General features: G+C 38.1%; 3 protein-coding genes across 3 annotated transcripts; 1 reads left to right on the top strand and 2 right to left on the bottom strand.

Annotated features, from left to right (window-relative positions):
* The first annotated feature begins 593 nt into the window (after positions 1 to 593).
* Positions 594 to 6,220, top strand: LOC121247349 (microsomal glutathione S-transferase 3-like). The gene is made up of 3 exons (XM_041145713.1): positions 594 to 667; positions 5,846 to 5,921; positions 6,002 to 6,220. Exons 1-3 carry the CDS (start codon positions 594 to 596, stop codon positions 6,218 to 6,220), a joined length of 369 nt encoding a protein of 122 aa, XP_041001647.1.
* A 7,096-nt stretch (positions 6,221 to 13,316) lies between these two features.
* LOC121247675 (sperm-associated antigen 1A) lies at positions 13,317 to 18,365 on the bottom strand. The gene is made up of 3 exons (XM_041146079.1): positions 17,967 to 18,365; positions 15,595 to 15,783; positions 13,317 to 14,387 (listed from the first exon to the last, which is right to left on the bottom strand). Exons 1-3 carry the CDS (start codon positions 18,144 to 18,146, stop codon positions 13,902 to 13,904), a joined length of 855 nt encoding a protein of 284 aa, XP_041002013.1. The 5' UTR covers positions 18,147 to 18,365; the 3' UTR covers positions 13,317 to 13,901.
* Positions 18,366 to 18,965: 600 nt separating this feature from the next.
* On the bottom strand, positions 18,966 to 19,301 carry LOC121247348. The gene has a single exon (XM_041145712.1). The coding sequence runs from the start codon at positions 19,299 to 19,301 to the stop codon at positions 18,966 to 18,968; it is 336 nt and encodes a 111-aa protein (XP_041001646.1).
* Between the last annotated feature and the right edge of the window lie 5,690 nt (positions 19,302 to 24,991).

The raw sequence follows: 24,991 nt of genomic DNA, 5'->3' as shown, positions 1-24,991 counted from the left end.
GAGAGGAGATAAAATCAGAAATAAGAGACGATTCTGAGGCAGTAACAATGATATCATCTACGTAAACTAACACATAAATGGAGTTAGTAGTAGAGGAAAAAATAAATAGTGAAGAATCAGAAAGTGAAGGACGAAAACCAAGATCTATAAGTTTCAAACTAAGTTTTGAAAACCAAGCTCTAGGGGCTTGTTTCAAACCATAAATAGATTTTTTCAATTTACAAACATAATGAGGGAAATCAGAATTAACAAACCCAGTTGGTTGTTGCATGTAGACATCCTCCTCCAAGTCCCCGTGCAAGAAAGCATTCTGTATGTCTAGCTGATGAAGAGGCCATCGTCTGGTCACTACAATGGAGATCAAAAGGCGCACGGTAACCGGCTTGACTACAGGGCTGAAGGTTTCCAAGTAGTCAAGCCCGGCTTGTTGATGAAACCCTTTTGCGACTAGACGAGCCTTGCGTCGCTCAATGGTTCCACCAGCAAGCCGTTTGGTTTTAAGAACCCACTTAGAGCCTAGGAGATTTTGATTCTGGTGAGGGGGGACGAGGACCCAAGTTTTATTCTTGAGGAGAGCTTCAAACTCACTAGCCATGGCAACACGCCAGACAGTGAATTTGGAAGCTTTTGTGTACGAGCTGGGTTCATTAGGGATGGGGAGGCTTCGGTGAGAGATGCAGAGTGTTTCGATGGTGGCCAAGGAATGGTCCCATCGTGGTGGCGTAGAGGTCGAATAATCTGGGCTTTAGACCTGGTAAGCATGTGATGATTATTAGAGGAAGAAGGAGGAATAGGAGTTAAAGAGGCAGCATGAGGAAGAGAAGTTACAGGAGAAGGGAGTGACGACGCTGAAGAAGAACTGGGAGAAGAGTTTTCAGGAGATTCTATCGGGCGGGTAGGATTAGGAGAAAAGGGCTCATGGGCTTGAGTTTGTGAGGGAGTGAAGGCTTCTAAGTTAGACGGGGAAGGATTGTTATGTGGGCTAGACTGGGCCGTGGGTTGTGGAGAAGAAGTAAGAGTGGCCCGTGGTGGAAGGGAAGTGGTGAGACTCAATGAGTTATGTGAGATCGAAGGAGGTGAAGCCTGATGGGAAAAATCAGCAAAGGGAAAGACATTTTCATCAAAACGAACATCACGCGAGATGTAAATTTTACCGGACGGGATATACAAACAATTATATCCTTTATGATTAGAAGTGTAGCCTAAAAATACACACAATTGAGATCTTATATCTAATTTGTGACAATTAAAAGGGCGAAGATTGGGCCAACAGACTGAACCAAAAACACGTAAAAAGGTATAATCAGGGAAAGATTTAAAGAGAGCTTGAAAGGGGGAAATGAAATGAAGAATAGGAGTGGGCATTCGATTAATAAGAAAAACTGCAGTTTGGAAGGCGTCAACCCAATATTTGGTAGGCATTGAAGACTGGGTTAGAAGAGAAAGACCAATTTCAACTATATGGCGATGACGTCTTTCAATACTGCCATTTTGGGCATGAGAGTAAGGACATGTAATTCTGTGAGAAATCCCAAGATTTTACAAAATGGCATGAAAGGGGCGGAACTCGCCACCCCAGTCAAATTGAATGCTAATTATATTTTTAGAAAATGTATTGCTCACATATTTAACAAAGGATAGAAAAATAGTATAGACATCAGATTTTGCATGTAATGGAAAAAGCCAAATGTATTTGGTAAAATCATCAACAATAGAAAGATAAAAATGAAAACCACTAGAGGACAGCACAGGCGCAGGTCCCCAAACATCTAAAAATAATAACTGAAAAGGAAAAGTAGAACGAGAAGATGTGGGTGGATGAGGTAGAGCGTGAGATTTAGCTTGGAGACATGCCGAGCAAGGGGACTGAGTAAAGATGCTGTTGACAGGAAGATTGTAATGCCGTATAGTGAAAGAGGTGATACGAGGAGAGGGATGACCAAGACGGGAATGCCAGATATTTGGTGAGGTTCTTTCGCCAATGAAAGCACGCTGAGACGAAGAAGAGATGGCCTGATTATCTGGAAGAACATACAGACCATTCTTAACGGGGCCCTAAAGAAGTACCTCCTGGGAATGTAAATCCTTCACAAAGAAACCAAATGAGTTAAATTCAAAGAAAACATAATTGTCTAAACAAAATTGACGGACAGATAATAAATTTCTAGAAATTAATGGACCATGAAGTAATTGACGAAGGAGAAAATTGCCAGAGGGTGTTGGGAGTAAGCCAGATCCAGAGTTCTGAATAGCTAAAGAAGATCCATCACCAATGGTTACTTGATCAGGTCCCTGATATGGAGAGGAATCTAGATTGAACTTAGAGAAATCGGACGTGAAGTGAGTGGAGGCTGTTGTATCTGGAAACCAACTATTAGAAGAAGCTGAGGGATTGGAGAAATTCATAAAATTAGCAGCAAAAGATGAGGGAGGGGGGGACTGATATGCATGATCAAAACGATGATAACAAGAGACAACAGCATGGCCAACACGGTTACAAAGCTGACATGTAGGACGATTTGTGTGTTGAGAAGGAAAGAAATTGGAAGAGATAGGATTGAAGGAGCGACCACCCCGACCTCGCCGAAAGCCACTACCACGACTTCGGTTGGGTGGAGCAGAAGATAACTATTTGTGGGACGAGTAGTGGTGGAGTTAGCCGAGAAAGAAGCAGCGAAGAGAAGAGACTGGGTTTGGTGATTAAGACGCGACTCATGATTTACAAGGAAACTGTAAACCTGAGAAGTGGAAAGGGGATCTAGTCGAGTGGTAATGGAGGATACCACCGACTCAAAATTTGTCCCTAAGCCAGTCAAAAGATGGATGATAAATTCTGATTCGGGAAGGGGATGGCCTGCAGCATTGAGATAAGCCGATAGAGCCTTAGCCTTGTGAAAATACACCGAAATAGAGTCCGATCCTTTTTTGAGTGTGGCCAACTAAAATTTCGTGTGCATAAGATGAGCTGTGGACTGTGCAGAATAGAGACCATGGAGAGTTTGCCATATTTGATGAGAGGTAGTGCAATCCAATATATGGGAGAGCACTATATCGGTGAGAGAGGAGTAAATAGCAGACATAATTAACTGATCTTGGAGGTTCCAGGAAGTATATTCTGGGTTGAGAGCATCATTGATGGTTTTGGGAGGCATGGGTAAGGTTCCATCGACATACCCAAATAGTTGATTTCCTTTAAGAAATGTAGTTATTTGAGCATGCCATAGAAGATAGTTATTGGTGGATAGTTTAATGGTGATGAGTTGAGCTGCAGAATTAGTGATAGAAGGATTAGGCGATGCGTGTTTGGGTGGTGCCATGATGATTCGGAGAGGAGAAGGTGGACGTAGGTCCTATCGGGCTGCTGATACCATGTGGAATAAACTAAAACAAAGAGTAGAATAGCAGTGCACACAACATATTCGATAAAATTCATCAACTGGAATTCATCAAAATGGAACGTACACAGCAGATCCAATACTGACTTTCTAACAATATTTTCCCACACCTTTACAGCTGAGTACTATTCGGTATTTATAAGCAAACACAACTTCTCTTAGAATATGCTAAAATAATCCTATTGGTCAGAGTTGATGCTGGCATTCCGTTGAGATTTTATTCTGGAATGTTCTAGTGAGATGTGATCCTCTGAGGCAGGTGCATAAGTTCTAATAGCCTGCAATAGATATCCTTGTACTTAGTTTTATAACTAAGGACATGCAAGAAGGAGAGGAAAGTAATTAAAAACTTCAGAGCTCATAGACTTAGACATAAGAAAACAAATTAAATATGTCTAGAAAATACATCCAGTCCAGTTGAGAAGATCCTTTTATTCTGTTTAAGAAATATGTGATTTTGCATATTTACCTGAAATCCGACAACAAAAAGGGAACCATCAGCCGAAAACTGTGAGACATAGGCTCGGCTGGTCTGTTGGTCAACTGGCCAAGGACCATTTACTGGCAGGTATCTGCTTAGGACATGCAACAATCGGCTGATGAGAATCTCCCCCTTCTTGAATAATTACACTCTCGACCAACCAACATCTTCACTGTGGAAACCGGTAACTCTCGCCTGCCAGGTATGACTTGGCTTAACCATTCGTGAGGTTCTGATTTTAACCTCGTGAGATGGGCAATCTCATGGTCTAAATGTGTCAATGGCTTGTTGGATCTTTGGCTGTTAGTGTCTTGATGGATGGTATTCCCCCATCGCAGAGGTTTGCTTCTATATCTAGTCTACTCATTGCATAACCCATTTCATTAACTGCAGCCCCACCGGTTGTAACATACATTTTAGTTTAAGACAACTGAGAATATGTTGTTGCACATAATCATATACTATACTGTTGCAGCCTCATATCACCTCCATTTGTTTTAGAATGTCAGTCCTGCCAACAAGGAAAAAAGTAGTTCCAGCCTCTTAGGCCACTCATTTGAAACAAAAAAACTCATAAAAACACAGATTCTACTAATTAATATATTACCTTTTCACATAAATGTAGGGAAAAAATAATAAACAATCCTAAAGTGCATCAAAGGTATATTTACTCATCTAAACTGAATAACGTGTGGATGCTAATACTCAAAGGTCCATAAATTTTATACATTTGTTTGGTCTACTAAAAAATAACCTTATTCTGCCGGCTTTCTTTTGCTTTAGAAAGATGACACTATATGTTATGTACTCACTTCCCCGTTTATTTTATTCTATACCTGCTCATTGAGCTTGATAAATCTGTCACCTCAGCTTGTGTACGTCGGAGAAAAATACCAATTTACATGAGAAGCAATCTTCAATTCTAATATATTTTTTTTCACCAACCATAATATAGAAAGTCAACTCAACTAAGCTATAATCCCCACTGACGGGACCGGACCAAAATGAAATGGGAAATACCTTTTGGTAATAGAAAGAAAATAGATATCTACCACACCTTCAAACCAAAGAATGAAAATACCATCCAGTAATACAAATAGAAAGAACCTAAAAATCCCTAACAATTTGTAGATAAAAAAAAAAAAAAAATCACACATTTCGTAGATAAAAAAATCCTAAGAGAAAAGTATGGAATATTAATAGAAAATATACCCATTTAAATAGGACCTCGGATTTGTGGTAGCAGACATCGGAAATGAAGCTGTGTGCCGGAAGTGGAGCTGCATGCCGGAAATTCGAAAGTTAGGGTTTTTCGAGATGAAGGGAAACGAAGAATTTAGGGTTTTTCGGGATGAAGGGGAAAGGGCTCTTCCCAGAAGATGAAGACGAAGGGAGGATGACGAAGGGATTGCTACCTTCGGTAGGAGACGTGGCTGAGGGAAGGAGGAATCGAAGGCTTCGTTCTTGTGGGTGGTCTTAGACTTTCAATCTCGACACTAAGGGAGGTCGTAAGAGGCGGCTTTGAGTGGGACATCAGGATGAGGGAAAAGAAAGAGGTCTCGTGAGGAGCAGAGAGGGAGGGAAGTCGGGAGGAAGAAAAATCGCAGAAAGGGAAACTTGTTGGGAAAAGCTCCCAGCCGGTCGGGTGAGAACTCAATTTTCACACCCGGCCAATAGAATGTTGCCACGTAGGAAATATAACAAATTTCCATCTACATTCACATGCACCAGAATCTTCCTTATTTTCATCTCTTTCCCTCCTCTCTCTCTCTCTCCCTTCCCCACCCTGCTGTAACGTTCCCCTCTCTCTCTCTAAAATACACTCTTCTCGCTCTCCTCATTTTGATCCTCCCAATCTTCTTCCTCTTCTTCTTCTTTTTTTTTTTAATTTTTTTTATTTTTTATTATTCTGTAATTATATTTTATTAAATGAAGAGAAAAAGTTCTATTTTGTTGTGATTGTCAACAGGTTCAACGTGCCATATCCTACCCTCTATGCTCTAGATTCTGATTACAAAGATGCAAAGCTTTTCAACTGTGCTCAGGTTTTGGTCCTTCCAGAATTTTCTTAGGAGTAATTTCCGTACCCACTTAACTAATGAATTCGTGTGTGCTGTGCATGCAGAGAGGGCATCAGAACTCGCTGGAGATGATGCCCATGTTTTTCACGCTGATGATGCTGGGAGGGATGAGGCATCCTCGCACATGCGTGGCGCTTGGTTTACTCTACGCCGTGTCTCGCGTTCGGGAAATATGGCTTCTTGGCCTTGTTGGGAGAGAGAAAGTGAGAGGAGGGGAAGAGATGGAAATAAGGAAGGAATCTGATATATGTGAGTGTAGATAGAGATTTGTTATATAAGTTACGTGGCAAAATTTGATTGGCCGAGTGTGAAAACTGAGTTCTCACCCGACCGGCTGGGAGCTTTTTTCAAACTTGTTTCGTCTGAAACAAGAGGATAAGAGAAACGGAAAATCATTCAAATCAAAACGGTGCGTTTCGTTTAATTGCCACATCAGCAACCGCTTGCGGCGCTTCCCCCAGGCAACTGAACTAATTGTTTTCAATGAATTTAAGGGCACTTAGACCATGAAAAGTTGAAATATTTTGAGAGTTGTTAATGGATATAGGAATATCAAATATGGTTTAACGTAGATATATATATTACATATTTAATGTGTGTATATGTTGGGGTCAACACGTGCCTGCATAGATAGAATTATAAGTTCATTATATGGAATAATGGGATTTTAGGATTTAATCGTGTAAGATTTTTGGAGAAATTTTATAAACATTAAAGTATTTAAGGAGTTACAAAATTTTAGGATCCGAAGGTTATAGATTTCTTTCAGATTTTTAACGAAGCACGTGATTAATTAGGAATTTACAAAAATTATTGACATGTTTTTAGGTAATCAACCGCATTTCAGAAATAGTAGATTAGCGCTACGAGGTAAGTAACATGATCATATCCTTACACGTATGTATGGTAAACGGCATGTCTTTTATAAAAATATTATGCATATACACCTTCCATTGGAAGCCCTTTTTTACGTACCCAAGTCATGATAAAATTATAAAAATCCATGATTTTTTGTGAAGAATTATGCATTAAATTATTTATGAAAATTCATAATTTTATGAAACGAGTTATGCATCAAAAGCTTTATGAAAGAACATCATTGTATGTGACAGTTATACATTAAAATATTTATGAAAAGCTATACATGATTTCATGTGAAGATTTGTGCATCAAAATATTTATGAAAAATCATGATTTTATGTAAGGAAACATGTATCATGATATTTATGAAAGAATGCGATTTCATTTGAAATCTATGACAAGTATGCATGCGATTTTTTTTTAAATATATGATATGACAAGTATGCAAGTATGATTATGATGAAGTATGAATGATAAGATATGTAAAAGCCTATGTTATGATATGAAGACATTATGTTATGGGCATATTGTGTTGCTAGGTCGTACATGTTGGTAGTGCACCCAGTATGTCTTCCTCATGTATGGATTCCACAACCTGCAGCCACGGGCGGAATCGAAATCTACTTAGATTTGTTAACCTTAAATCCCGAGGGTCAATAGTCGGTATTGGCCTATGATAAGTGAAAGATAAGCTCATATTCATGTTATTTACTAATGTATTTATGAGTATGCACATTTTTTAAGAAACCTTATGTTTATTATGTTTACTGGATAATGTATTGCTTATTGAGTATTTGACTTATTTTCATATATTTTTATAGTTTTAAACCACCCCAAGTGATGACATTTATGAGAATGAGACTAGAGGCCAAGACTTGACCCAGGAAGGTGAGGCAAAGGCCTAGATAGTTTATGTCATGTTCAGTTTATGATTTAAGGTTTAAATACATAATTTTCATAAGCACATGAGACTTTAGTATTTTTTTAAAAAAATAAGTGCTTCCGCAAACTCTATTTTTGAATTTTAAGTATTTAATAAAATTTGTTTTATTTATGGAATATTTCGCATCTAGCGCGTCATTAAAAGAAAAGTTTTTAGTCAAGTTTAGTAGCACACTGGCTCCTCGAAAATTCTAAAAATGTCTTTATTGGGGAGCAAGGTGTTACACGAATGCCCACGTGACCTTGACCAAGTTGACCCTCTATTCCTGCCTACTGTACTACTTTTCTTAAAACCCAAAGTTGACATACTCTCGTATTTAAGTCTGTGGAGTAGGAGACAAATATCTTCAAATGTAACAATTTATTCAAAATCGGTGCAACCCATCTTTGGTAGCCTTTCACGACTGCAGTGGAATCCTTGGATAGACCTCATCAAGGGCTGACATAAAAAAAAAACATCTTTATAGTTGATCTTTTCTTGGATCATATTGTAGTCTATTAGCAAAGAAATTATGAGACCTAACTACTCCATTAGTCCCAACTTCTCCTTATATATTTTCTTTCTACACTTCTTTAACAATACCTAGGTTTGGAAATCTTAAGGCGATTGTAGGAAACTCCCAAACCTACCTACTATACTTTGAATCATGATAATGAATTCATTTGTGTATAAAAAGAAATACTACATATATTATGAGAGGTTGAAAATACAACATACCCATACTAAACTTTCTAATAGTTACTCCTAAACTATGCTGAAGAAGCCGCTCCCAATTCTATCCCATGCAGTTGCCCAACATGCCCTTGGACTTGATATAAAAAGACACTGCCATTTGCACAAAGCTTGTGTATGTGAGAGAGAGCAGGATCTATGGCGGGCATATTACTCAAGTGTAGGGATTTTTAGGCCCTCCACTACCATATTTTGACGTTGGGATTCTTACATTTTCCAAATTCCTAATATGACGTTTCAAAAGGGAAATTAAAGGGTGACCATGTCCACAATGCCATTCAAAAGTGGATGATGATGAGGATGTGAGAAATCCAGTGGGTAAATTATTGAAATCAAGATAATACAGATCACCAGCTTTGTGCCCCATACCAATCTTATTCCTCTTCTTGAGATCCTGAAAGATACATAAAAAGGGGTAAAAAGTCATTGAACATAGGAGATTTTGAGTAATCTTACTAATGGACAACAAATTAAAGGGAAAGCCAGGAGCATATATAACAGATGACAAGGGTATAAAGTCAGTGAGCTTAGTAGATCCAATGCTTGTAACTTTAGCCAGAGAACTATTAGCAAGAGTAACACTTTTTGGAGATTTCATAATTTCTAAATTAGATAAGGAATAAGACAAACCGGTCATATGCTCATTAGCTCCCGAATCAATGATTAATGGATCTTAAGTGGATGAGATAAGTCATGTGAATGCTACACCTGATCGGGCAAGAGTAGCTGTGGAAGATGACCAAGCTTGTGTGCAAGACAAAAGCTGAGCATACTCATCCCTCTCATATGGTGATCATTTCTAAATCTGGATGTGGATTGGAGCTAGCTGATGGTAAGGCAGTATCTTGACAAATAACATGATTAGCAGACCTAGATGGTGTACTGTGTAAATCCTAACAATAGTTTATCGAGTGATTATTGCGACCACAATAGGTGCACTTACGAGATTCACGACCATGAGTGTAACTACCCTTGGTGTCACGTCCCCCTCGTGCACCTCTACCACCAAGACCTCCAAGCCCGACAAGAGCAACATTGTGACTCCCCTAAGAGGCAACTAAAGCAAATATCTCAGTACTTTGATCATAAGACAACTAAGATCCATGTCTAGCCAACGTGGGACATTGAAGCCAAGAGAACACATCAGGAAATGAGGGAAGCTATGGACTAGCCAAAATTAGGAATGAACAAACTCATATTCTGGCTTCAAATAAGAAACTAAATAACATTAAAGTCTTCACGTTGTCTTTTATATGTGAAACATCAGAAGTAATAGGTTGATACATTTTCAACTCTTCACATATGCTCATCACCTAAGAATAATATTATTCAAGACCCAAAGTAACTTGTTTCAACCCAAAGAACTGCTTACACGACTCATAAATGAAGGACATGTTCCCAACACTTGAATACATATGCTTAAGATGCCCTCCACTTCTCGACCAGTGTCAAGATGCATCAAACTATAATAAATATTAGGCTCAATGTTAGACAACATCAAGGACAAGATTTTAGCATCTTTTTGTTCCCATTGAGCAAATGTAGGACTAGTTGAGTCGGATTTTGTATCAACCAAGTGGCTACGAAGACCCTTGCCCATCAAAAATACTTCAACAGATTTTGACTAAAGCACATAGTTCTTTCCATTCAATTTTACAGAAGTCATGGGCACATTAAGACTTGATGTAAGAGACAATGACTCAAATTTAGTGGACATGGAGGTTGAAAAATACCACAAAATCCAACCTGAAGACAAAAAACCAATACAAGATGTGAACTATGGATGAAACCGAAATCTAAAAATACAAATCGTGCTAAAATCGTGTAAAATATGTAGAAAGTACACAGGAAACATATCTGAATGACTGGATTTAGACTTGTACCGGTTGCTTAACAGCAAATATCGGTGAAAATAACTGAATATCAGCTATGAACCGGTCTATATCGGCTCCGAACCAGCCTGCATCGACCTAAACCGATATGTATCAGGTTCAAACTAGGTATCTATCGGTACTAACTTGAAACTGTCCTTAAACCCATATTAGTTTATCTTAAAGGAGAATAAGTGGGTTGTAGATTACCTTATTCTCGTTACCAAATAGGCTCTATTCCATATAGGAGCAGCCACTTACTCCGGGTTAAAGGCATATGAACCCCAAGGTCGAATACCTAGACACCACAACCAAACACTTCCTCAGCTTCGACGTTGTTGGCGACAAGTAGCCCTATCAGCAACCTCTGATGGCTGGAAATCCACCGGGAGGTACAGAAGACAACAGTGAGCTCAAATCTGGCAACTAATACCAAATACGACGTTGGAAAACCCAAGTGTTGCATTGAAAAAGTCTGTTCTAGCCACTCCCAACAGAACCGCCACACCACTAACCACCACAAAAAAGGTTGGCAACCACAACTAGCCCTTAGCAACTGACAACCAACGACATGAATGCTGTCAAACAACCACCACCAACCAATGGCATGGAAGCAACGACTCGATTTGTCTTTTTTTTTTAAATGTATGCAGCATACATGGCAAAATAAAGATTATAAATGGAATCAACAACAATCTAGAAAGCACTCTCTAATACCATGTAGTGAAACATAGAGAAAACACAAACAAGAGGAAAAAACCCATTTTTCAAAACCCTTGTGTTTATTCATTACTGTTCCACTATATATACTAAGCATACAATTAACGATTATACAGTCATGAGTTATACTTATTACAATAATGCCCTCTAACAATAAGTAATACAATGGTGCAAAAGGTTGGCACTTAGATAATCTAAACCATTTTTTGGTAGACTAATTCTTCCGCTCATGAAATACTTTGTTACATGTGTCATATCTATTAGGTAGATTGCATTTTATGAAGTGTTCTAACATCTTTTCTTTTATTTTATATCTGTGGGAGTAGGATGATACCAAATTGAAGAGAGCGTTCCACACTCTTCTTAACTTTTGTAGGAAATGTTGCCAAGAAGCCTGATGAGGAAAAGTTCAGAAAAATTAGACTTAGTAACCAATCTTTTCAGGTAAGTAATCCTCCATATGATAGAATTGCTAAGAGCATTAGTAGTGGCTTTGTTATTTTTTAGTCAAAATTTGACTAAAAAATTCACTTTTTTAATTTAGTTAGTCACTTTTCAACAATACCAAATAACAAACTCTCTAAAATGTATCAGTATATTAAAATATCTATTTTGGCATTTTCATTTATTTTAATTCTAATGGTAATTAGAATATTTATTCTTTATTAAAGAACTGCACATTACTTAAGCACCGTAATTTACAATAAATAATCAAAACGTTGAAGGATGATAATAACAAAATCGGTGATCAGAGTAACAACCCAGAGCACTACCAAAGAGTCCAAATTTGCAAATATTTTCACTAATAATCATACCTAAAAACCAATCTGGAACCGAAAGGCATGAAAATAGAATTGAATAGTGATAAAGTTGAAGGACAATCACTTGGGAGGTTCTGGACTGGCAAAAGAAACTAATGAAACCGAAATAATAAAACAAGCCAAAATAAACGCACCGAACAAGCCGAAAATAAAATACTCACACCAAAAATAATGAATATTTTAATATAAAAATATATATAGCCAGCATAATCACTTGGCTAAATTTGGCCAGCCAAAATAGCCCAAGCCAAAAACACTGTAGATATAGCCAGTTCATTATTTGCTATATTTTGAAAGAAATGGCCAAACTTGAGCTAAAATTTAACTTTAGGTAGCCCACTACTAATGCTTTAAGGCCTCTTATTTTAGTATAGAGTTAAATTTTGACACCAGGTTTACCTCGATATATGATTGGTTTTGCACATTTGTGGTGGTTGGCATGAAATATCAAAATAAAACAAATTGTGCCCGTTTTGGCCAATTTTTCCCCGAATGGGAATAACCTAATAAAAGAGGTGAGTCTCCACTTCAATGATCAAGTCACTCACCTTGAAACATTGAATGATTGGATGACCCCAATCACCTGGTTACGGTATTCTTCTCTATGACCAGTCAACTCTGTGGACGTATTCTCTGACAAACTGAGCCCTTCCCTCTTTTATTTGTTCATTTTTTTTTCTCTCCATGTCATTGTGTCATCATGGATCATTGCATTGAACAGAAGAGAGTTGGTGCATTGAAAGGGGGCATCGAGTTTCTTGAGCTGTGTGGATTTGAGAAAATTGATGGAGGCGAGTTCTTGTTTCTACCTAGGGACAAGGTTGGCATGGCCATGTTAAATTCAGCCGGGGCCGAGCTGAGCTAGACTCTGCACACCCAAAAACAAAATCCCTTTTTTGGAGTTCTTTGAGTTGGTAAATATTCGTCAAGTCAATTGTAAAATGATTGTCCGAAATGGATACTATTTTTATGTTTACGAAATGAAATACAGAAGCATCTTACAGATTAGACTGGTGATTTGGGTATGAAATTACATCCAAGGAGCCCCTTTTAGATGTTTGGGTTTCTGTTGAGACGACTGTCCAATTCCAACTTAATTTTTACATATGGTTAACAAGTGCATGTAGGTAGGATGAGCAAACAGAATCCGTCCTCACTAATCTCAATGAAATATTGAGACATTCTATGAAAGTTAGATTATGATTTGATTTCGTCAAGCACTTGGTTAAAGCAGGACGATATGTTTCCAAAACATATTTCTGTTCCTACCTCGTTTCCTTAAAAAACAAATACCAAAGCAAGCACTTTTAGTTTCTTTTTTTCTTTTTCTTTTTTCCTTTTCCGAAATTTGTATAACATCTTCAGGAGAGAGAAAAGTTAACTGATGATTCATCTCAGAAACAGGTAAAAAAATAAGAGTTCTTTCTACTTATAATTGGATTATAATACTGCTTCATAATAATACAAAAGTTTGGAAAGAATATAGAAGCCAAGCTCAAGTTCAGTTGAAATTGCAGGAAAAGCAATGATGTATTGAATACCTACATCTACTATGCAGAAACTGATCAGTACCAGTATTCCCTCACCCGAGCATTCTCTATGATAAAAGAGTTATCAGGAGATATCATGAATTACAAATACAGGCACATAATTATGTCACCAGAATCGATACATACCTGGACTCAAGGTAGTTTTCAATCAGTACAAATCCAACTGTTAGCACTGTCTCCCCACTTGAAGACACTCTTAGGAAGAATAAAGGATTCAAATTGCTGTACAACAGGAGAAACAACGTTGAAATCAAGAGTTCGCATTGCTCATGCATTCAACTGTTCCATTGCCAAGGTCACCTAGCAATCAAAGCTGGTAGTTCCTAGTTTCCAAAGTTTGGACATGACAGGCTCACATGGAAGTCTCCAACTACCTCGAGGATTTGACTTTTTTTTGTGCTAATGTTGGGGGCCAAAACAGTCATCTACATGTATATACGGCCTTCTTACTTTACTGGTCGCACACCAATGGTTCCTACACGAAACCTATACTGTGGCCGAGACTCTTCGTCATCGTCATCTTCCTCTTCACTAGAATCATCTTCAACTCTGTCCCATCTTGCATAGTCTAGAGTTGAGTGTCCCTTTGGTTTTGGAATTGTTTGCCATCCTTTAGAATCTTGCTCAAATGGTTCCTTATTGCTCTCCACTTCAGGTGCAATAGAGACAGCAGCACAAGAGATCTTTTTATGCTCAGATTTATCTCTTTCTTGTTCATATGATTCCTTAGACCTCTGTGTCTCAGGCACTTTAACTTCAGCACAAATGATGGTCTCTTTAAGCTCAGTTTTCTGAGCTGTTCCTACTGCAACTATTGCATTTTCTTCTTCTTTGTATTGTTCCTCTTCTTCATTTCCATTTGGTTCTGCTTCATCTTTGTATTCTTCCTCTTCTTCTAGCTCTGCTTCAGATTCAGCTATTGGAGCAAGTGACTTTCCTTAAGCGGGAAAAAAATCTTATCAATTGATGAGAGGCAAAACAAGTTCATCCTACAATCTGGACTGCAGATCGATAATAATTAAGCTCGTTGAGCGAGTTACAATTTTTAAATAACCTGAAAATATAATTATAGAAACCTAGAAGCTGGATGTTTGGAAAAACAGATCTATATTGGACTCATAATATGTTGCACTATAACAGCAAGACTAGGGTAGTGAAGAAGGATATGTTAACTGGGGGAGACATATAATATGATCACAAATTATTAAAATGATGGAAAAGAATGCTTGTGGTCGAGCCCCATTGGTTGATGAGGATAAATAAAACCAGCCCCAATTCAACTGGGATAAATAGTCGAGTTTATATTTTGTATTCAGGGATGTTTCTCCATGTGAAGAGTCAATCATCAATATCCATCACAACACAGGTTACCTGCTAAACTAAATGTTGAATCTTTAACAGGCTCTTAGTTTCAAATAAGGAACTGCATAAGCTATAGCAGTCTTAGGTAACTGCCATAATGCAGTAAACCAGACAACCATTTGACATGTTGACCCAAGGAGATAACTGACCTAGATTAAAAAACAAAGAATAGCAACCATAAAACAACATTCCATGTCATCATGGATAAGGAAAATATATACTGTTATGGTTGATTAGCGTTGCAAGTGTAAAGGGAGTGGGGAGTCCGTGGATCACTTTTTACTTCATTGCACGACGGTAGTGTCTTATGGAGTGAATTTCTCAACAAGTTGGTATGGCCCGAGTCATGCCCAAAAGGAAGAGGTGGTAGTCCACAAATTGCAGCAGTGTGGAAAATGTTTCTTATTTGCATCAGCATAAATGAATTATAGCAGTTTTGAGGACTGTGAACGGACAATGGAGAAGCTCATGACTCTCTTTTTCAATACTCTCATACTTTAGAAAGCTTCTATAGACTTCAATGGACTTAATTTCCATGATTCTCTCGCATCTTTTTCACATGTAGTTAATAAAAATAATGAAAAGAAAATGAGCGACATCCTAATACAAGGACAGCATATTATAAAGCTCTTGATAAAATCCACCAAACTACCATGGTCTTGCATAGGCCACATGTTATTCTTTCTATCATGATTAAATATGAAATGAACCCTTTAACTAATAACAAATCATACAAAGTGCTGGAAACCTTAATCAAAAGAAATGATGAAAGTATACCAATTGTGTCCTCAAACGAGCTTGAAGGTTTTGATAAACTTCTGATGATGGATTCAAATCCAAGAGCCTGTTGACATCAAAAAGCGCCGACTGATACTCCTTAAGGGTGACAAGTGTCTGGGCCCGCAGCATTAGTGCTCCACTGTGCTTGTGATCAAGCTCAAGCACTGAGGTACATTCTTCTGCTGCCTAAGATGTCATATCAACAATTAAAAATCACTAATAACACTTGATGAAAAAAATCATATAGCATGACTAGAGAGAGTTATGATGACATAATGAAAGAAGGGGAAATCTGACCCTAATTATTATCAAGCTCAAGCACTGATCTAACTTGTTAATAGGGGTTTCCTCAATCACCCATTCAGATTTCAGACAAAACCAATCGACCAAATTTAAGCACCAAACTTTGCAGATAAAGGAGTAACTATGTATTATCCCATTGCCCTTCTTAGTTAGGCAATCTCCTATGTATACTCCCAGTGTAGTTGGGTTGCACCCCTAACACTCTTTAGTTGGGTTGCACCCCAGTGTATACTCCCAGTGTAGTTGGGTTGCACCACTAGGAGTTGACTCAAGTGGTAAAGGCCTTGGGCTTGGGGGTATGCTCCCCCCAAGTGCAAATAATCTCTAGGGACCATCAGACTGGAGGATTTTCCCATTGAATTACCCGAAGCGCACTTACGGAAAACTCCTTGCCAAGGGCCTATGCACTCCCGGGATTGGTCGAGACACTGTTCCTGGACAGCAGGTGCCAATAATAAAAAAAAAGGTTATTTAATGATTGGGAGGCACACAGCGTATGTGTTTGAGACAATTGGGAATTTAAGTGTTCTCCACTCTTCCCAACAAATAATATGCATGTAGATAAGGACGACAGCAAGAGGTAATGAGTGAGAAACATAGTCCATGTAACTCTGACACTCTCAAATGTGTGTGCATTGTAAGGTCACACACAAACATATCATTTTCTAACAAAATAATTTCAAACAAAGAGGGTATATCCAAACTGCGATTCCATTCCAATTAAAGTAGTGTCTTCATCATAACAAAGTGCTCATATTCTACCCATCACTATCATTGACGTCTAGCCTATCCATCATCTTCCATCATCCATCCCAAGTGTTCTAGACTTTAAGAAGACAGCAAAACATTGCTCCTGTTAGTCATATCTGAGCTAATGACCAAAGGACCTAGGGGTTCACCCTTTTTGGAAGATTTGCTCTCTTTTTGTGACAATTTTTTCTCAGTTGCACTTACCCTTCAAAAGTTTATTTCATAAATTTATTACTTCTGCCATATATAATTAGACCAGTTTCTTACAATCTCATTGAATACCTTCTTTCACCAGACTGGTATTTCATACACACTGAAGTTAAAATGACTGGTAGCAAATTTTACTCACTCCTCCCAACTAGAATATGGTATTATCTCTTTCCTGACCACTGATAGCATAAATGCAGGAAAAAAAGGATATCAACGGACAAGCAAGAATGAGGTGGAAACAGCACTATCAATGATCTGGCATAAAGGCATGGCTGGATTGCACAAGATTTAATATTACATGCAAACAAGAGCATGCAGCTGCACTTATTTAAACCTCTTTATTCGCTTCCTAGTCATGAATATCCCAAATGCACCTTCAAATTTAAAGGACTTAAAAATAGTGACAACTACCTGACGGCTGACAGATAAAATGCAAACTCTCATTCCTGTGTTGACTTGAATCATGAGCTATGCCTTTTGCATTTTTTATTCATTAAAGTTTCTTTTGTTTATCAAAAGAAATATTGCTTTGATTGTTTGATTTCACCTATGGGTGGCTCATGATGTCGATTTATAATAATAGCACACAAAAAAAAAAAAAATGCAAGGGTGGAGACGGCTTTATGATCGCCCATAAAAAAAAATACAAGAACTAAATTATAAAAAATTTTGTTGCCTGATTGGTTGTCCATTAAATCACGATTGGCCTCTTTTATAATTTATCCAAATTTAGTCAACAAATTTAATCATTTATTGCAATTCGAAAAACTTGATCACAGATTACTCTTGAACTCCTCATCCTAGCTTTAGATTTTTGTGCACCGAACGCATAAAAACACGAATAGGGTAAATTTGAACTCCAATTCCTTTTCAGTCAAAAGCTTCGGTTTGAAATGAATCAAAAAGTCTCTCTTTTCCTACCCCGCTTCTTATTCAATGCGACGCAAATTCATATTATATTTTAATAAAGTTAGCCCCTTCCTAATCTATGCACACACAACAAGATATTTATCTATAAGATTGGAAAAAATAAGACAAATACGTAATTCCTGGAAAAAAAAAATCAGAATATGGAAAACATTTCGACACAGGTAATGAAAAAGAACCTTTTTGAAATCGTGGAGTTTGAGAAAGCAGGCGGCCCGGTTGCTATGGAGAGCAATCATTTGAGGCTTGGTTTTAGCCATCTCCAGGGCCTCCGTGTAAAACCCTAGCGCCTCCGAGTACCGTCCGTCCCGGTACATCTGGTGCGCCCGCTCGATCGTGTTCAACGCTGCCGACGCCATGACAATGGATGCACAAGAATCAATCTCAACCGTCCGACATATACATTCATATATATATATATATATATATATATATATATAAACTTGGGATCTTTCCAATATTTCGGGTCTTTTGAGCTGTGGATGAGCTTCTGAATCTGAGCTGCTTGTCTTAAGAAAGTTGAAGGCAAATTTGAAAAATCCGAGGGTAGATCCTGGGAGATTCCCTCGCGTATTTTTGTCTTTTTCAATAATTATTTTTTTTTTCAATAATTAATAGATTAATAAGTGAGCCAATTAAATTATCTCATACTTTTTTTTTTATAAAGAAATATTATATACTCTCAAATAAAGTGAAGAAAATTTCTATCCAACATAGTAGTGTGTGCTTCCTATCTTTCCACTAGCGATGACTTTGAGAGTCCCCGCTCCAATATGACATGACAAATACATTCTATCATTGCTGCGCAGCAATGGGAGAACTCTCTCCTTTCACTACCGCACGTGAATGGGAAAATCCCTTTCACCATCATGGCATCATGCCATGGCTTTTGACACACTCTCTCGTGCAACACTAAAGTTTGCTTTCTTTAGTTCATTACTCCTTTTTTTTTTTTAATCAAAAGTACATCTTTTATTGATGTATTAAAAGAAGAGTAATATTATATACACTTTCATCCAATTTTAATCATATTAAGTAATATGTGGCACATTCATTACATTAGATGATAAAGAAGCATGCAATAAATTATCATTTAATGGTGATAGATGTGTCACGTCTTACTTAATGTAATAAAAGTGGGATGATAGTATGGTGTATAGAATTTTCCTTAAAAGAAATCAGTCATTATAGTATCTTTTCTTTTGTATATCACTAAGTATTTCTATAGGGCATTCCTCTATCCACACCCTCTCATCAGTATACTTAAAAGCTAGTTTTGACAGTTTATGAGCAATAGTATTTGCCTCCCTATACACGAATCTAACTCTCCAAATCTGATTACTCCCTATCAATATTCTCATATCTTCAACAATAGTTCCATAGTCTGTCCATATTTCTTCCATTCCACTTGCAGCCTTAACTACAACCTGTGAATCACCTTCCAATATTATATTTGAAAATCCCAATTCAACACACAAAGTAGCAGCCCTCCGTAAAGCTAAAGCTTCATACATGCTTGGTTTTTGCACAAAATTCACAATAGAGCAAAGGCAAACCAGAACCTCACCACATGAATCACGGATGACAATACCTAAACCCACTCTTTTCAGATATATCTCCACTGCTACATCCTAGTTAACTTTTATGGCAATAACAACTAGCTTTTCCCATCTGATTTCACATCTGCCTTGACTCCCCACCTGCAATAGTTTTTGTTGCAGATCTTGAGCTATATTGAATTCATTCAAATCTACCTTTGCAACTTTAAGGACAACTTTGGTGCAGCAAACTTGCTCTCAAACAATACAACATTCCATCTAAGCCAAATTTTTCTCAGAACAGCAGCTACTACCTCCACTTCATCACTTCCCAGCTACTCATTGATGTGCTTCCATAAGTCCATGAAACAAACATCGTTGCTATTCCATTTTTGGACAAGGCTTTCAACCTCTGCCCATACATCCAAGGCTGCTGGACAGCTCCAGAGGGCATGCATAGCTGTTTCTATCTCTATCTCACATAGGAGACACATACTTGACTTCAGAACTTGTTTCTTGACCAAGTTCTCTCTTGTTGGCAACAAGTTATGGCAGGCCTTCCATAGAAAGTGCTTCACTTTTCCTTGAACCTTTAGCCTCCATATCGAGTTCCATTCGGATTCATCACCTCTTTTCTTAGATGCTTCCCCTAACTTCCTTCTTTTTCTCCTATGCTCCAAGTGATAAGCATTTTTAACTGTAAAATACCATCATTTGCCCAGCCCCACACCATTTTATCACTAACCCCCTATCTACTAATCTGAATGCTACATATCAGACCCACTTCCTCTTCTAAAAACATTTCAGATAGCATGTCTCTCCTCCAAGTGCCATATGCACTATTCATAAGTTCCTCAACCTTTACATCACTAAACAAGACACTTACAGGGGATTGTACACGATTATGTATTTGATATGGAAGCCATTTATCCCTCCAAATCTGCACTTTCTTCCCATCACCCACCCTCCATGCCAAACCCTTTTCACAAGATCGAAGGCTGAACACAAACTTCTCCACAAGTAAGAAGGGTTTTGACCCAATTTTGCCTCTAATATTTCTCCATTTTTGAAATACTTTTCCTCAAGGATACAAGCCACCAAAGAAGAATGTTTGTTTATCATCCTCCAACACTGCTTAGCCAACATGGCTATGTTAAAACACTCAAGATCCCAAAACTCCAACCCTTCATTGCCTTTACCTTCACTTATTCTGTACTAGCTCCTCCATTGTATTCTATTGTCATTCTGCTTATGGCCCCACCAGAATCTGGCCATGAGAGAAGTTATTTCATCACACAATTTTCGTGGGAGTCTGAAAGCATTCATTGCAAATGTGGGAACTACCTAAACTATAGCTTTAAGAATGACCTCTTTACCAACTTGTGACAAAAAAGTATTTTTTTTCAACTGCTTATCTTTGCCCACACCCTCTCTTTCAAACTTTTAAATGTATTATATGGTATTTGTCGAAGTTACCACAAACTGATACTCCAACCTTATTACCAATCTGCCTTCTTGTAACCATGTTTGTATTGGAACTAAAAAGCATGTTGGTTTTTTGCTAGTTTAAGCTTTGACCCAAGGCTTCCTCATATATTCTAAGTATCCCTTGTATCTGCTGCCATTCTACCAGCTTTGCCCTCCCAAAAATGAGACAGTCATCTGCAAAGAGCAGATGACTAATTCTTGTACCCCTTCTAGCACCAGCAACACCTCTTATAGCCCCTCTTTTTTCAGCTGAATTAATAAGTGAAGACAAGCCCTCAGTGCATAGGATAAACAGGTAAGGGGAGATAGGATCTCTTTGCCTTAACCCTCTTTCAAGTTTGATAATGTTTCCAACTTCACCATTTACAAGGGCTGAATAGGATACAATAGTAACACATTAATAATCAAAGAGACTCATTTTTCCCCAAATCTCATCCTTCTCAACACAGCCTCTAGATACCTCCATTCAATCCTTTTTGTCATGTCTAATTTAAAGGTCATACTCCCCACTTTTCCTTTTTATCTAGTTTTCATCATGTGGAGAGTTTCATAAGTTGCCATAACATTGTCAGTGATGAGCCTTCCAGAAATAAATGCACTCTGATTTTAGAAAATAATGGTTGGCAGTATCTTCTTCAATCTGTTGGCCAAGACCTTAGAGATAAGTTTGTAGAGCACATTACATAGACTTATGGTCTGAATTTATTGGCAACAGCAGGGTTAGTAACTTTAGGGATAAATGCTATGTAAGTTCTATTAATACTTTACTCCAATTCACCATCACCATTTAAAAATTTTAGAATTGCATTTGCCACTTCCTCCCCAACAACACTCCAATAAGTTTTGTAAAAACATGCTCCATACCTATCAAGCCCTGAGGACTTCAATGGTGTCATCTCTTTCAAAGCCTCTTTTACCTTATCTTTAGTGAACTCCTTTTGAAGATCATCATTCATATGGGTAGTTACTCTTACATCTATGTCTAGCAGTACTGAACAGATTAATAAAAGACCCTCTCAATCCACTTATATTCTGTCATCTTACAACCCATTGAGTCAGATATTTCTTTAATCAAGTTATTTCTCTTCCTTTTACTGGCACATGAGTGAAAAAAAAACTTTGTGTTCTTATCACCCAGATAATACCAATTCCTCTTAGCCCTCTGCCTCCATTTAATATCATTCTATTCAAGCATAAACCCCACCTCCTCTTGCAATTGCTTAATTAACTCTATATTTTAAGGTCCCTCGGTTTTTAGTAACTCATTTAGCTGTTCATTCTTATGTTTCAAACCAACCTCAGAATCCCTCTCTTTATTTGAGCTCCATCTCATCAGCTCTCCCTTGCACAGATTCAACTTTGTCTGCACTAGCTTTAGAGAATCACTAGCTTCCCTTTCCCCTACAATTCTCTCCCAAGCTTGTTCTACCACTAGTTGCCCTTCCTCATCCAAGATCCACTTGGCCTCGAATCTAAACATTCTCTTCTTTTTTCTTCTATACTGCTAATAAGAACACATGTCTAACAACAGAGCTTTATGATCCAACTAACTGACCTCCAATATTTCTACACTACTATTATTAAAAGTCTCAGACCAAAAAGGTTTGGCCACTACCCTGTCGAGTCTCTCCTTTGTAAAGGTGATGTCTGAGTGTCTATTGCTCCAGGTAAACAAATTTCCCTTCCACCCCACATCATAGATATTGTTCCCATCCAAAGCCTGCCTAAAATCTTCCATTTGGTGTTCTGGTCTCGGGTTTCCTCCCCACTTCTCATGTTGAAAAGTAATCTTGTTGAAATCACTCATCACAAGGCATCTCAGAGGATGGTTTAAGCATAGACAACAACCTCCAAGATTCTTTTCTTTTGCAAGTTTCTGGATTGCCATAAAATCCTATGAACAACTAGGAAACCTTTATTTCTTCACTTCTAATAATTGCATTAATATGAAAACAGGAGTAGTTAACAATATCCACCTCTACATCATGTCTCCATAGTAAAGCCAGTCCACCTTTTCTTCCTTTTGCTTCAACAACAAAACAGCCCTCCCATCCTGTTTTCCTCTCAATACTCTTAAATCTCCCTACTACAAGCTTTGTTTCAATGAGAAAAGTCACATTGAGTTTCTTTTCCTTCACCATTTGGCAAAGATTTTGAACTGTCAGAGAGTTCCTAAGGCCTCAGCAGTTCCAATTCAAGATTTTCATAATGCTTGTCGGGGCAAGTAACCAGCCACCGCCAATAACAAAGCAGAATTCTCCTCCTCATTCATCACATTCTATTTTGTTTTCTTCAATGCTTCCTCTACACAACCATTATCCACCTCATCCACCAATTTTCTTTTACCTCCTCTACGAGCAGGAGCTTGTCTTTTGTTACCTTCATTGCAAATCATTCTCCTCCAACGCCCCTTCCCTCCCTTCCCCTTATTCTCTATGGAATTTGATTCAACAGCATCCACTCCTATCATCTGTTCAACCAACGTGTCAACCTTCTGTTCCAACTCCACCACTACCCCAACCTCCCCCTTATTACTACTTTTTATGCTACTTTTCTCAAATACCTTCACAACAATCTCCTCAACCACCTTCTGAACCACCCCCATTGCCTTTATCTCACACTGATTCAACAAAGGATCTTCTCTTAACTGCCTAATCCCTTCAATAGTAAACTGATTAGAGGTCCCCTTCATTCCTATCCCCTCACTTCCCCAAGATCCCTCACTCCCTTCCCTCTATGCTCCACCATGATTTTGTTTACTCTCTCTGCCACCCCTTCTAGGACTTGGTTGAGCTCGACGCCAGTTCCCATACTGATTTTTATCCCTATTTCCATCACATCCCCCTCCATCATGCTTAATTCTCCCACATTTGAAACATAGTTTGGAGAGCTTCTCATACGTCAATGGCACCCAAATTCTGTTACCTGCCAAGTTTGATGTCCCGCCCCTTGCTATAATCTTCCTCACATCCAGTTCAATTCTTACTCTCAAATCACTTCCCCAACCAATCCTTTCGTTATTACTGTCCACTTCATGGACAAATCCGATCGTTGCTCCAATTTGAAAACCAACCTCTCTGGTCATACAATATAAAGACAGATTGTTCAAATGCACCCAGAAACCTTCATAATTGAGGCACATTTTTTGTGGTGGAGTCATTCCGTCAAAAAAATTCAGCACAAGGAACTAATTATCAAATAGCCACAGTTTCTCACTCATAACTTTATCTTTATCTAATTCACATAGATTTCATGAACCATAAAGGATCCATTCAATCTCCATACATTCTTAAAGTTCATTCTGATGACCTCTTTATTTGTCCTTCTCTTAGAGATAAGCTTTCCTTCTAAACATCTATCTCCCTCTGCCGACACTTTCAATTTGCTCTACTCTGATTCAATTTCGGTATTTTCATCTTCCGTTTACTTCAGTTGATTCCATCTCTCCCCCAGATCCTCCATCAATTCAATAGCTACACTCACACCGCCAACTACTTCCTCCCTCACTCAAAGAGCAGGCGAGATTATTCCACCACCTAAGCTTCCTCGAGAAGCAAGCTCAGAGGAGACTTTTTAGGGTTCATTCTTTAGTTCATTATTAAATTGGGGGGATAGCACCTAATTACTATGGGAAAGTCTTAAAAAAAATGGTGTAATGCAACGTTTTGGATTTCCTAAGGATGACTATTCATGTTTTGAGCTTGAATATAATATTTCTGTATTGATATTGTTAAGGACGTGTTTCGATCGCTGTTACCGAACTCCAGTAAACTGCAATCAAAGGATAGGTGGAGCTGGGTGTGTTGAGGGACATCTCTGACATTTGAGGACAGTTCGTATTAGTGTCAACGAACTCCTAGTAACCTACAATCAACGGATAGGTGGAGCTGGGTGTGTCGAGAGACACCTCTGACTGTTGAGGACATTTCTTATTACTGCCAATGAACTCCCAGTAACTTGCAATCAAAGGATAGATGGAGCTGGGTGTGTCGAGAAACACCTTCGATGCTTAAGTCAGTATAGAATTTGGAGAGTATTTCAAATTTCATGGAGTTCAGAATTACCTTTTGCATATTCTTTTACCTTTATTTATAGGGGTTGGTTATGAGACAAAAAGGCTCGTCTCATGATGTGATTTCCTCTTATCATTGCTGGATTGCGAATTGTTAGGACTCCTA

This window comes from Juglans microcarpa x Juglans regia, chromosome 1S (genome assembly GCF_004785595.1).
Source record: "Juglans microcarpa x Juglans regia isolate MS1-56 chromosome 1S, Jm3101_v1.0, whole genome shotgun sequence".
NCBI classification, from domain to species: domain Eukaryota; kingdom Viridiplantae; phylum Streptophyta; class Magnoliopsida; order Fagales; family Juglandaceae; genus Juglans; species Juglans microcarpa x Juglans regia.
This window is presented reverse-complemented; position numbering and strand designations above follow the sequence as displayed.